We start from the raw sequence: 15,345 nt of genomic DNA, 5'->3' as shown, positions 1-15,345 counted from the left end.
AGCCTGGTCTACAAAGTGAGTTCCAGGACAGCCAGGGCTATACAGAGAAACCCTGTCTCAACAAAACAAAAGAAAACAAAACAAAACAAAACAAAACAAAACAAAACAAAACAAAGCAAAGCAAAGCAAAGCAAAGCAAAGCAAAGCAAAGCAAAGCAAAGCAAAGCAAAGCAAAGCAAAGCAAAGCAAAACAAAACAAGCTTTAAAAAAAAAAAGAAGGAAGACCAATGTGTGGATAATTTGTTCCTTCTTAGAAGGTGGACCAACATCACTGTGGAAGGAGTTACAGAGACAAATTTCGGGGCACAGACTGATGGAATGACCATCCAGAAACTGCCCCACCTGGGTATCCATCCCATAAACAATCACCAATCCTAGTCATTATTTCAGATGCTAACAATTGCTTGCTGATAGGAGAGTGATAAAGCTGTCTCCTGAGAGGATCTGCCAGTGACTGGCAAATACAGAAGTGGATGCTCACAGTCATTCATTAGACAGAGCATGGGGTCCCCAATGAAGGAGCTAGAGAAAGTACCCAAGGAGCTGATGGGTTTTGCAGCCCTCTATGAGGAACAAAAATATAAACTAACATGTAACCCTAGAGCTCCCTGGGACTAAACCACCAATCAAAGAAAACACATAGAGAGACTGATTGCTCTAAATGCATATGCAGCTGAGTTTGGCCTAGTTGGAAATCAATGGGAGGAGATGTGCTTGGTCCTGTGAAGGTTTTATGCCTCAGTATAGGGGAATGTCTGTGCCAGGAAGCAGGAGTGTGTGGGTTGGCAGCAGGGTGAGAGGGGAGAGGATAGAGGATTTTCTGAGGGGAAACTAGGAAAGGGGATAACATTTGAAATGTAAATAAAGAAAATATCTAATTATAAAAAAAGAAGTTAGATTCCAGAGAATCAAATAACACCATTAAAAAATGGGGTGCAGATCTAAACAAAGAATTCTCAAATGAGGAATATGGAATGGTCTAGAAGCACCTAAAGAAATGTTCAACATCCTTAGTCATCATGGAAATACAAATCCAAATAACCCTGAGATTCCACCATACACCAGTCAGAATGTCTAAGATCAAACACTCAGATGATAGCAGATGCTAGCAAGACTATGGAGAAAGAGAAACACTCCTCCATTTTTGGTAGGTTTGGAAGCTAGTAAAACCACTCTGGAAATCAGTCTGGTGGCTCCTCAAAAAGCTGGACATAGTATTACCTGATGACTCAGTTATACCACTCCTGGGCATATACCCAAAAGATGCTCCAACATATAAAAGGTCACATGCTCCACTAAGTTCATAGCAGCTATATTTATAATATCCAGAAGCTGGAAGTAATTCATTTATTCTCCTATAGAAGAATTGATACAGAAATTGTGGTACATTTGCACACTGGAATACCACTCAGCTGTTAAGAACAATGACTTCATGAAATTATTAGGCAAATGGATAGTACTAGAAAATATCATCCTGTGTGAGGTAACCCAATCACAAAAGAACACACATGGTATACACTCACTGCAAAGCAGATATTAGCCCAAAATTACAGAATACGCAAGATACAATTCACAAACTACATAAAGCTCAAGAAGAAGGAAGAACAAATTGTGGATGCTTTGGTCCTTCTTAGAAGGGCAAATAACACACTCAAGAGAGGAAATATGGACACAAAATGCGGAGCAGAGACTGATGGAAAGTCCATTCAGAGACTGCTCCACCTGGGATCCATCCCATATACAGTCACCAAACCCAGACACTATTGTGAATATCAAGAAGAGCGTGCTGATAGGAGCCTAATATAGCTGTCTCCTGAGAGTATCTGCCAGAGCCTGACAAATACAGAGGCAGATACTCACAGCCAATCATTGGCCTGAGCACCAGGTCCCCATTGGGGAATTAAGGAGTTAGAGAAAGGATAGAAGGAGCTGATGGGGTTTGCAACCCCATAGGAAGACCAAAATATCAACCAACCATACTCCCCAGTGCTCGCAGGATTTAAACCACCAACCAAAGAGGACTAATGGCACCAGCTGCATATGTAGCAGATGATGGCCTTGTTGGGCTTCAATGGGAAGAGAGGCCCTTGATCCTGTGAAGGCCCCATGTCCCAGTATAGGGGAATGCCAGGGATAGGGGTTGGGACTGGATGGTTTGGTGGGAGAACACCCTCATAGAAGCAGGGGGAAGAGGGAAGAGAAAGGGGTTTCTGTTGTGGATAGCCCTGGGACTAATTATATTTGATGTTAAATCTGTTCTCATGTGAGGGGTTCTGAACAAGGAATGAGTCAGCACTCAGGTAATTTCCTGTAAACCTGTTTCCCACTTCAATTTATAAAATAAAGGAGAGCTGATGATTGGACAGATAAAAGGGAAGGTGGAGCAGAAGGGAGGGAGAGGAAGGAGAAAATGGAAGAGGGAGACGATGAAGAGGTTGAAGAGGAAGAAGAAAAGTGGAGCAGAAACACATGGCCTGGAGAAACTGCAAGTTCTAAGGGGTCTCATAAGTTGTGGAAGATGGTAGTATAGCCGTAGATCTGCACAATCTAGGCATGCAGCATGTAATCATATTAACTGTGTTGTGTTTTCATGCATATTTGGGAAGAGATTTACCACAACAGTTTTCTAAGGGGCGAGGCAATAAGGAAAGGGGATAACATTTGAAATGTAAATAAAGAAAATATCTAACTAAAATAAGTAAAGAAAAAAATGAAGTCAGGAAATTATCAAAGCCAGGGCTGAAATTAATCAGTTAAAAACAAAGAAAACAATACAAAGGATTAATGAAACCAAAAACTTAGGAGGTTAGATACCAATAATCCAATTTAAAAATGGGATACAGATCTAAGCAGAATTTTCAACAGAGGAATCTCAAATGGCCAAGAAGCACTTAAGTGTTCAAAGTCCTTTGCCATTAGAGAAATGCAAATCAAAATATCAATGAGGTTCTATTTATACCCATCAGAATGGCTAAGTGAAAAAACCAGAGACAGCACAAACTGGTGAGCGAGGATGTGGAGCCAGAGGAACACTTCGTCATTGTTGGTGGGAGTGCGAACTTGTACAAACACTTTGGAAATCAATTTGGCCATTCTCAGAAAACTAGGATTTTTTTCTACCTTAAAACCCAGCTATACCACTCTTGGCTGTATACCTAAAAGGTGCTCCAACATCCCATAAAGACACTTGTTCATCTATTCTCATATCAGCTTTATTCATAAGAACCAGAAACTGGAAACAATCTAGATGTCTCTCAACTGAAGAATGGAAAGCAAAATGTGGTACATCTACACAATGGAATACTATTGAGCTATCAAAGACAAAAACGCCATGAAAATTCCAGACAAATGGATGAAACTTCAGAATAACATCCTGAGTGAGGTAACTCAGTCCCAAAAGGACATGCATAGTATGTATTCAATTATAATTGGATATTACCCATAAAATATAGGTACCATGTTACATTCCACAGACCCAAATATGCTAAACAAAAAAAGAAAGCCTCAAGTGAGGAAGCTTGAATCTCATGTTGAAGAGGGAATAAAACAATGAGAAGAGGCAGATGGAGGGAGGGAACAGAGAGATAGGGGAATGGGGAGGGTAACTGGGGGTTCAGACTCAGGTGTGATGAAGGGCAGGAGAGATGGCTAGATAGCCATTAAAATGAAAGGAAATCTGCAATGACAGGGGAGGGGAGGTGGGAAGCATCTTCAGGATGAGATAGAGACCTAGGATAAGGGATGTGTCCAAGAATCAATGGGAGTGACCTTAGCTCTGACTCACTACTTTAGGTATATGGAACATAAAGTGGCCACCTCCTGTAGTCAGGCAGGAACCCCAGTAAAATGATAGAGACATCACTCTACCCACAAAACTTTCAAACTTAATTTTATCCTGCAGCAATAATTGCAGGCATTGGGGATGGAGCAGAGACTGGGGGAATAGCAAACCAATAACTGGCCCAACTTGAGGCCCATCCCATAGGTAAGCACCAGTGCCTAACACTATTAATGGTACTCTGTTATGCTTACAGACAGGAGCAGGTTGTCCTCTGAAAGGCTTCACCCAGTAGCTGACTCAGACAGATACAGACACCCACAATCAAACAGTGAATGGAGCTTAGGGACTCTCATGGGAGCATAGGAAGAAGAATTGCAGACCCCCAAAATGGATCGGAACTTGGCAGGAATACCAACAATGTCAACTAACCTAGACCCTTAGCCTCTCACAGTCTGAACCACCAACCAAAGAATATACATAGAATGGGCATAGGTCTCCCTGCTCATATGTACCAGATGTGCAGCTTGGTCTTCATGTGGGTCCTAGAAAACTGGAATGGGGGGCTCTCCCTAAAGCTGTTGCCTGTATGTGTAATATGTTTCTCTAGCAGGATGTCTTGTCTGGCATCAGTGGGAGATGAAGTGCTTAGCCTTTCAGATTTGAAGTGCCAGCATTGGGGGACACCAAGTTGGGATCCCACCAGCTCAGCGGAGAAGGGGAGGTGGGATAGAGGAAGGATTGTGGGAGGGGTTGATTGACATAGGACAGTGAACAGGATGTAAAATGAATAAGTAAAGAAATTAAATTTTTAAAAATTTTGAGCAAAACAAAGAGTGGGAATAGTATTCAAAAAACTAGACATCTGTAATTACATTTAGTTATTTTAACATTTTCAGTCCATTAAAAATTTAAAATACAATGAGATAAACAATACTAAACTCTATTAGAAATAGTTTACCTCTTAGGCATTCTCAAACACATATAATGTCTTTTGCTGGTCTGGTCTGTTTTTCTCCTTCTTTCTGTCACATGCAGTAGGTCAACCTGCCCAAGCACAGTAGCTTGGAGAAAACAATGATACAAATATACTTGGGGATATGTGAGTATGACAAGTCCCTTCTCCAAAGCCAGCTTTTCAGTAAAGTAAAATAACAATTTAAAATTTTCCAATATTATCCACACCCAAAAGACATTTGAATCTTTGTAGGACTGAAGCCAATGATCTATATATTCATAATCAGTTTGTCTGTGTTTGCAGATGGAAATGAAATTTTGAAAACCTTAATAATTATATTTTCTCTTATTATGACATCAAGTTGGAAATAAGATAAATACTTGTAATCTAGAGCCAACAAACAGAAAATGATAGCAAACATTAACAAAAATAAATAAAGCAAGACTATCCAGGCATAGTAGAGGCAGAACCTAAGGTAAGCCATAAAAATTAGGCACAGGCCTCCCAAGAATAATTCCTTTTTCAATCGACAAAGCCAATGAGATTTCCCTACACAGAACAGCTTTCCCTCCTTCCCATGGCCACTGTGAGGTTGGATCCTGGACTCACTGGCTGGCAAGGCTCCAGGGTACCTGTGATCTCAGCATGGGTTAAGAAGTGGGAATAGCTTATATTTGTAGTTTTTGCTCATTTACCTATTGAGTCCACTATTTTTTCCATTGTTTCAGTCTGTTCCAGATGAAACCTTATCATGACTGCATTATTCATTTTCTATACAGAAGAGCCCATGGTGGGAGGAGACGTTTGAGATATAGGTAAACTTGCAAGTGGTCGTCAAGTGTTAGGCATAAGAGGGGGTAATATGAGCTGATAATTTTATGAGGGAGGAGTTTCCATCCTATCCTATGAAATTCTCTAAATTAGTTTAGGTACTGAAGTAGAAATTTCCAATTTTAGAACATAAGTAGCCTTTTTCTTTTGTATATTAATGCTAGACTGGGACTGAGAACACAATTTTGAGTGACTTTAGGTCTCCTAAAAGGAAAATTTTGGGACTACCTTGTAAATAGTTTAAGTCCCTGTCATAGATAATTTGAATCCCACCGTGGATACAGAAACTTGTGGAAAAAAAAAACAAATCCTGTCACCAAGAGGTGTACTTCAGGTTGCTGATTAAGCCAACAATTCAGACTGATAGGAGGGATATTGTTAAGCTCAGTACCTTCCAGAATCAAAAGACTCCACGGCCAGTGGAATGCCAATGGAAGCTTTGACTTAGCAAATATTAAGGTAAGATTTAGTAGAATAATAGTAGTTTTCTTCGTGGTCAGGTTTTGAAGTTCACTAACAGTGTTAGATATGGGATTCATATAACTGTCCTAAGTCCAATTGTAAAAAGTGGTTTAATTATTCATTAACATTCATGCCATTTTTGAACAAATAAATATATACTGCTAGCATGTCAGAGGTGTTGCTTGAAGGGTTGGTATATGGATAAGATTTATAATTACTTTTCCTCTGGTAACATGTTTAGCACTTTCCAGCACTATGAATGCTAGCCAGTATAGCTGGAATTTCTAATTTTGTATCAATGTGATTTTGAAATTTTTGATATGGTTCATGTCTTACACCTAAATACAGACACTTTAACAGTCATTTCTTTTCCCTCTGTAATAAACAGGTGAAATATGTTGAACTTTATTAACTTAGCAAATCACTAGCTTCCCTTGACCAAAGGGCTAAGAATGTAAACAAAGTCATACTCTGTATTTTGTTGTTGCTGTAATAAAACAGTCTAATGAAAAAGAACTTGAAGTGAAACGTGTTAGTTTAGCTTGTGCTTCTCAGTAACAGTACATCATTCTGAGAGGTCAGGACAAGAACTCAAAGCAAGAACTGAAGCCCAGACCTGAAAGGAATTCTGCTTACTGGCTTGATCCACCTGACATGTTCTCACTTGTCTCTTCTTCAACCCATCTCAAAGAAAGAGATATTTAAAGACACTAGAAATTAGAGACATCCATGTTCACCATTTGTTAGAACAAACATTGTGAAGGTGACCATTTTATAAAAAAGTCATTTATGCAACTCAATTCAAAATACACATCTCATTCTTGACAAAAATTGGGAAAATTATCCAAAAATTCTTATGTTACTACCAAAGGGCTTTTGATAGCCAAAATGAGCCTGAGCAAAATGTACTATTCTGGAGGGATTACAATTCTAGACACTAAGTTATATTAGAACGTCATAATAATAAAGACAATAAAGTATTGGTGCAAAACAATCTAGATTAATGAAACAAAGTTGAAGACTCAAACATAAAATTGCTTAACTAAAATCATCTAATATTTGGAAAAGATGTCAACATTATAAGCTAGGTAAAAGACATCATCTTCAAAAAATGATACTGGGAAACCTGTATATCTGCATGAAGAGGGAAATGAGATCAATATTTATCACCATGCCCCAAAACCTAAGTTCAGATAAATCAAAAAACCTGAATGTGACAACAGAAACAATGAAACTGGTTGTATTAGTCAGGATTCTGTTCTTTCTCTCTTTCTCTCTCTCTCTCTCTCTCTCTCTCTCTCTCTCTCTCTCTCTCTCTNCTTTCTTTCTTTCTTTCTTTCTTTCTTTCTTTCTTTCTTTCTTTCTCTCTCTCTCTCTTTCTTCCTTCCTTCCTTCCTTCCTTCCTTCCTTCCTTTCTGCTTTTCTTTCTGCCTTTCTTCCTTTCTTCCTTTATTTCATCTATCACCTATCTATCTATCTATCTATCTATCTATCTATCTATCTATCTATCTCTATCTAATCATCTCTTTATCTACTACCCCTCTATCTGTCAGTCTGTTTGCACGGGCATCTGATGTGTTGAGGGTGAACTCTGAAGTTTGGAAAGTCATGAGTTCCCTGCCTTTGTCACCTATTCATTGTCTCCTGTATAATTGTTCTTTTCTTCTCTGGTGCTTATAAACTAGGGAAAGAAGAGTGTTGTTGTCTAGGTCTATAGAGAAGTCAGAAGAGATAATCTTATGACATATGAATAAAAGTATACACTTAAAGATTCAATGTAGACCAAGAATTATTACCTGAAATGTGTATCTTAATAACATAGGTTTAAAATTCTGGAGGATTCTTAAAGTTATTTGTGGTCATATACTTAATGATTTTTTAACAGAAGAAACAAATAGCTACAGTTACACTAACTTTCTTGCAAATTCCATTACAGAAAATTCATTTTTAGGCTTGTTTATAATTATCTTTTCCCTTATTTCAGATTCTTGACTATTCAAGTTCTCTCCCAGCTCCTTAGCACTCCACATGCAGGTATATTTCATCTACTTGAAAACAATCCCTTTTAGTTATAAACACTAACCCTATTTCTTGTTTTTTTTTTAAATAAAGCTTATGTTATCTCTACAAATATATAATAACTAAATTATTTCCCATTGTTAATAACTACAGCAAATTATCGTGTGACTATTCCATGTAGAGTTAGGCAGACAATATATATTCAAAGATAATGTATTAATATGTGTCCAGTAACATGATATGATGAACCTGGTATGTATTGAATTGAAAAATAAAGGGTTAGAAATGTTGAAAAGTTGGAGAAAAATGCATCTATGAAACAGAAGGAGTCATGGGTCTTATAGACTACATATTCTGCTTCACTTCATTTATCAGTCCTAATAGTTGAATAAGAAGTATTAGAGTATATATTAAAATTTCAAATATTAGAAACTTGAAGATCACTGTGACCATCTACATCCAGAGAGATGGATTTTTATTTAAATATTGTAAGAACTAAAATCAGTTTTGTATAAGCATATTTAGTTGGAAACTCATTTTAGAATGAGCTATGCCAGAAAATGTGAAATTATTAAATAATAAATATTACATTAAGTTAGAATAAATCTACTCTAATATATACACTGTATCTTATGAGAAATAAATTCTAAGAAATCAAGGAGTTCTTATCTAAATAATCAACTGGGTGGCATTTTGGTGGTTTTATTTTTAACATTTTCTTTTTATAACTATTTAATATGTGAGGCATTTTTGTTTTTTTAGGATAATCTAATAACTATTTAATATGTATGAAGATCTCTAACAGGGTAAAAACATCCAGGCAGTATCCCACAGATGTCCAATGACAAGGCATAATTCTGACACATCATTGTCTATCCATAAGTGTTAATTTAATGCAGATAAAGTGTAAATAATTTTCATCCAATATATAGTGTGCAAGACAAAGAAGGTAATTGATTTACCAATGCCTCTGAATGATCAAAAGATAAGCAATACAGGCTTATAATATTTTTGGAAGCAGATATTAATCTAAGTGCTGTATAACAGTGATAAGAACTGGTCCTTGAAAGAGTTAGTACTTTGTGTATTTAAAGTAGGGAAATTAGAACAGGCTTATATGGTAAATATAGTTAGAATTCATATTCCTACAGCTTTTATTTCAGACACTAAGAAACGTGGTTCTAGGTTTTCCCAAAGATTTTCACTCTTTTCAAAAGTCCCAGAAGCCACTGACAAGGGAAGAAATCAATACTACAGGAGACCCTAAGGAGTTATTAGGGACCAGTTTCTGCTTTGATCAATTAACATGATTAGGTTGCATGTTCTATTTGGAATTCTCTCCTCACAGATACTTCTGTCAGATTGCCCTAAGAAGCTGCTGTTGCTTCTTTCCAGCTTATTGTTCCTTATGGGGTACATATAAAATCCCAGCAAAGTGCTTCTACCTGTATTACTGTCTTTCCTGCTTGTAAAGACCCTGTGTGACAGGAGTCTAAGAGCTGTGAATTCTAAAAAATAAGAAAAGGTAGAAAAGGTTAAAAAATGTGGTACTTTCTCAAATGAAAGTTTTTCTTATATGTGTTTTTCACAGAATATATTCTTCTTCAAAACTCTATACTTCTTAAACATTTCTGAGTATCTTCATGCACTTGTTTCAGTGGATTACAAAATAAAAATCCAAATTAGTTCATTGCTGGGTTCTGACAAGTTTGGAGACATGAAATTCAAAATTATTCTTTGAATTTTTTCTGAAAGATAATTATGATTATTCATCATTTACTGCCCCATGTGCAAACTACCCAGTGAAACTCAAGCAGAGATGAGGAAGTGAGGAGTTATCATCTAAGGAGACACTGATATTTACATTTGCTAGAAATAATAAAAAGACACCTTTTAAGACATGATTTAGATATAAAGTGTTTGCAAATTGAGATAGTCTAATATTCCTTTTTAGATTGCTTTCTAATTTTTTTATTTCTGTATATGGCTGCAAGCTATACAAGAAGGAATAAGTTAAGATAAAATATAACATAGTATCTCTGTAAGGACAAAGATTATTCTCACAGTATAAATTCCTAGAGTACACAATTACTCATTCAAATCTTGAATATTTTTGAGACTCTTCAAATTAGTCTCTCTGTCTCTGTCTCTCTCTGTCTCTCTCTTTCAGTGTGTGTGTGTGTGTGTGTGTGTGTGTGTGTAATTTCTGTCATTATTAACACTACTGGCTGTGTATGAAAAAAGGTTAGCATCAACATATGAGACTTTTTATGAGGAGAAAGTTCATAAAGTACTTGAGTGGAAGGAATAAAACTTCTATGAAGTTCCATATCTTTTTAATTTCCCAAATTTATATGAATCCAGAGCTGTTTTGCATTGTGGTCATAAATTTCATAAACATATAACATGCTTATCCAAGGACAAAACAAGAAGTTTACACTTCAGTTGTTTTCACGAGTGAATAGAGACATTGAGCACATCAAGCAACACAGCTACCAGGACCCAGTGCTCTTCCCGTACTTCTGTTCAAAGATGAGTAGAGGTGGGCTTCTCAACACAATGTACTAGCACTCCCCGATTAAGGCTTTATATAGCTAAATACATATTACATTTTATGGCATAAGTTATGTAATTTTGAATAACTCAAAAACCTCCATGTACAGAAATATAAAAAGTATAACTGTTGAAAGATGAACTGTGACAGAAAAGGCAAGCCAAACTTATTTAACTGATTGATTTCTATTCTGTTTCCATTCAGATAACTGAAGGCACCTCTCTTCCAAAGTCAATGAATGAAAGAAATTACTCTCGTGTGACAGAGTTTGTGCTGTTGGGTCTGTCTAGTTCAAAGGAGCTCCAGCCTTTCCTGTTTCTCATATTTTCACTGCTGTACCTAGCAATACTGCTGGGCAACTTCCTCATCATTCTCACAGTGACTTCAGACTCACGACTTCATAGCCCCATGTACTTCCTGCTTGCAAACCTATCTTTTATAGATATGTGTGTAGCCTCTTTTGCTACCCCCAAAATGCTTGCTGACTTTCTGGTTGAACGAAAAACTATATCTTTTGAAGCCTGCTTGGCTCAGATTTTCTGTNTCCATCNATTTGNTGGTGGTGAAATGGTACTTCTTGTATCCATGGCCTATGATCGCTATGTTGCAATATGCAAGCCCCTCCACTACATGACAATCATGAGTCGCCGTGTGTGTATCACTCTGGTCATCATCCCCTGGTTTGTGGGTTTCATCCATACAATGAGCCAATTGGCATTCACTGTTAACTTGCCATTTTGTGGTCCTAACCAGGTGGACAGTTTTTTCTGTGATCTCCCACTGGTGACCAAGCTAGCTTGCACAGACACTTATTTTGTCAGCTTACTAATAGTTGCAGACAGTGGTGTTCTCACCCTGAGTACATTTGTCTTCTTGGTCATCTCCTACACTGTGATTCTCATTACTGTTAGGAATCGTTCCTCTGCTAGCATGGCCAAGGCCCGATCCACCCTAACTGCTCACATCACTGTAGTTGTACTATTCTTTGGACCATGCATTTTTATTTATGCATGGCCCTTTAATGGCTATTCAGTTGACAAAGTCCTTGCTGTGTTCTACACTATCTTCACACCTATTTTAAACCCACTTATCTATACTCTGAGAAACAAAGAGGTGAAAGCAGCTATGTCAAAGCTGAGGGGTCGCTATATGAAGCCTGGACAAGTTTCTGAATTAATAAGAAATGTTCTTTTTATGTAAAAAAAAAATAAAGTTGCAGTATTGACAGCATTTTTTTTCACCTGTCTAACATACTTCCAGAATGGAATTTTACATTTATTTCTAAGGTAGTTATTTAACATGTGGAACAATTTAAAAGTTACAACAATATTAATAAGCTGAACACATTTCATGACCTTTACTATTCTTCTAATTAATTTTGTTCTTTGTTTTTTTTTAAGATTTATTTATTGTTATATGTAAGTACACTGTAGCTGTCTTCAGACACACAAGAAGAAGGCATCAGATCTCATTACCGATGGTTATGAGAGCCACCATGTGGTTGTTGGGATTTGAACTCAGAACCTTCAGAAGAGCAGCGGGTGCTCTTAACCACTGACCAATCTTGCCAGCCCGAATGCATGGATTTTTTTAAAATTTTTTTACGAGGTATTTTCCTCTATACATGTCCAATGCTATCCCAAAAGTCCCCCATACCCACCCACCCCCACTACCCTACCCACCCAGTCCCCCTTTTTGACCCTGGTGTTCCCCTGTACTGGGGCATATAAAGTTTGCAAGTCCAATGGGCCTCTCTTTCCACTGATGGCCAACTAGGACATCTTTTGATACATATGCAGCTAGAGACAAGAGGTCCAGGGTACTGGTTAGTTCATATTGATGTTCCACTTGTAGGGTTGCAGTTCCCTTTAGCTCCTTGGGTACTTTCTCTAGCTCCTCCATTGGGGTCCCTGTGATCCATCCAATAGCTGACTGTGAGCATCCACTTCTGTGTTTNCTAGGCNCCNGCATNGTCTNACAAGAGACAGCTATATCTGGGTCCTTTCAGCAAAATNTTGCTAGTGTATGCAATGGTGTCAGCNTTTGGAAGCTGATTATGGGATGGATCCCTGGATAGGGCAATCACTAGATGGTCCATCCTTTCGTCACAGCTCCAAATTTTGTCTCTGTAACTCCTTCCATGGGTGTTTTGTTCCCAATTCTAAGAAGGGCAAAGTGTCCATACTTTGGTCTTTGTTCTTCTTGAGTTTCATGCTTTTAGCAAATTGTATCTTATATCTTGGGTATCCTAAGTTTCTGGGCTAATATCCACTTATCAGTGAGTACATATTCTGTAAGTTCCTTTGTGATTGGGTTACCTCACTCAGGATGATGCCCTCCAGGTCCATCCGTTTGCCTAGGAGGCCTGAATGTGAAATTTCAGAGAGAAAACTAAAGACTCTTTTCAGGGCCACTGCTATTTTGGATTGTGAAGATTCTTTGGTTCTGGTTAGCTGGACTGCAGAATCACCTGTTATTAACAAGATAGCAAAACTACTGTGATGGTTTGTATATTCTTGGACCAGGGAGTGGCAGCATCTGGAGGTGTGGCCTGGTTGGAATAGGTGTGTCACTGTGGGTCTGGGCTTAAGCCTCTCACCTCAGTTGCCTGGAAGTCAGTCTTCCACCAGCAGCCTTTGGATGAATATGTAGAACTCTCAGCTCTGCCTGTGCCATGCCAGCCTGGATACTGCCATGTTCTCACCTTGATGATTGTGGACTGAACCTCTGAACCTGTAAGCTAGCCCCAATTAAATTTTGTTTTTTATAAGGTTTGCCTTTGTCATGGTGTCTGTTCATATCAGTAAAACCCTAACCCTAACTAAGACACAAGTTGGGACCAGAATTGGGGCATGGCTGTGATATATCTGATCATGCTTTTATTCAAAAGAATGTGGATTAGTGGATTTTGGATTTGGAAAGCAGTGGAATACTTTAAATGGGGCTTAATGGATCATCCTAGTAGGAATATGGAAGATTTTGTTGCTGGGAGTATTTTGAACTGTGTTGACCTTGTCCAAGAGATTTCAAAGGTGAAGAATGTGGCTACTTTTTCCCTTGCCTGAAAAGTCTGCCTGAGGCTAAGGTGAAGAGACTCGGATTAATTGCACTGACAAAGGAAGTTTCAAAAAATCTCAGCAGAGACTTTGTCCTCTGGTTAAGTCTTATGAAGAGAAGTTTGATCAAGCAGAGCAAGCTTAGAGAGGAAAAATATAAAATATATTGTTTGAATATTAAAGGGGTACCAGGAACTGAAATGGAACAAAATCCCATGTTCTAGGAGATAACAGATTAAGGGAGTGGGAACTTGGGGCAAGATCCTACCCAGCTAAATTTAGATCCAGGCATGGTGGTACACACCTTGAATCCCAGGAGACAGGCATGCTGATCTCTGTGTTCAAGGTCAATCTACAGAGCAGGATAATCAAGCTTAGACAGTGAAGGATTTGGAAAACAGAAAGCCAGTGACAATGTAATAGTACAAGCAGGTCATGTTCTAATTCCTGCAAGCAGCAGAACTTGGCATCTTCATCCATGTGGCTCTGGCTCTATAGTTAAGAATGGAAGGAACTACTGGGACAATTGACGCTGGTTAGCTGGAGCTAAGGAATTAGCAGTGATTATGAAGAGACCAGCATCACTGAGGTGAAATCTTCTGGGAAGTGTTTTCTGGGAGCACAAAGAAGTTGTGTTCCAGAGATAGCCAAGGTTGTACCTCATGCTGCATCTGGACTTGGTAATGTGTAAGAATCACCCAGGTGGTACTGGTTTTGAATACATGAAGGTGTCATGAAGAACAGCTGAGGCTTGGCACTGTGAGAGGTCATGGAAGGCCCTTGGAGAAGGTATAGCTTCAGTTGTCGTTGATAGCCCAGGACTGAGGGATCATGCAAAGGACTTGAGGCTTGTCACCATGAAGAGAGCCTATGAGAGGCCATTAGTAAAGCCTAGTTGAAGTGGAATACCCCAGTGTATTGGAGATGTCAGTACCATGGGATGATCACCAAGAACAGCAGCTGTAGTTGAGTGGATCACCCTGAGCTTAGAGTGCTACAGAAGGCAGAGCTGGAGAAGTGATGCCAGCCCTTAGGAGGAATCAAAATATCAAGTGGAATCTCAGACACTGAAACAAGAAGCTGTAACATNGAAATTGCCTTGGAGACTCAAGGTTTCCTGCCTTGCTTTGGGGATTACAGTTAATTAGTTGGATGAATCTCAGAAGAAACCTTGAACTTTGGGCTTTTAACATTGTTGGGACTGCTGTAGACTATGAGGACTTTGAAAGTTGGACTATAGTAAGTATGCCCCCCCATAGACTCATGTTTTTGAACAAGTCTATGAGGGCCAGGGAGTGGAATATGATGGTTTGTATATTCTTGCACCAGGGAGTGGCACCATCTACAGGTATGGCCTGGTTGGAATAGGTGTGTCACTGTGGGTGTGGGCTTAAGCCTCTCACCTCAGTTGCCTGGAAGTCAGTCTTCCACCAGCAGCCTTTGGATAAAGGTAGAACTCTCAACTCTGCCTGTGCTATGCCTGCCTGGATAGTGCCATGTTCTCACCTTGATGATTGTGGACTGAACCTCTGAACCTGTAAGCTAGCCCCAATTAAATGTTGTTTTTTATAAGACTTGCCTTGGTCATGTTGTCTGTTCACAGCAGTAAAGCCCTAACTAAGACAACTACTAAAGTGAAAACTTTTCCTTACTGGAACTATTGATGCTGGTTAGCTGGAGCTAAGAA

The 15,345-nt window shown here is 38.6% G+C and overlaps 1 protein-coding gene across 1 annotated transcript; it reads left to right on the top strand.

Moving 5' to 3' along the window:
• Positions 1 to 10,745: 10,745 nt before the first annotated feature.
• On the top strand, positions 10,746 to 11,831 carry LOC110309467 (olfactory receptor 4K15-like). Its single transcript, XM_021182140.1, has one exon. The coding sequence runs from the start codon at positions 10,837 to 10,839 to the stop codon at positions 11,800 to 11,802; it is 966 nt and encodes a 321-aa protein (XP_021037799.1). The 5' UTR covers positions 10,746 to 10,836; the 3' UTR covers positions 11,803 to 11,831.
• Positions 11,832 to 15,345: the final 3,514 nt, after the last annotated feature.

The sequence above is a fragment of the Mus caroli genome, chromosome 14 (assembly GCF_900094665.2).
Source record: "Mus caroli chromosome 14, CAROLI_EIJ_v1.1, whole genome shotgun sequence".
Lineage (NCBI taxonomy): Eukaryota > Metazoa > Chordata > Mammalia > Rodentia > Muridae > Mus > Mus caroli.
This window is presented reverse-complemented; position numbering and strand designations above follow the sequence as displayed.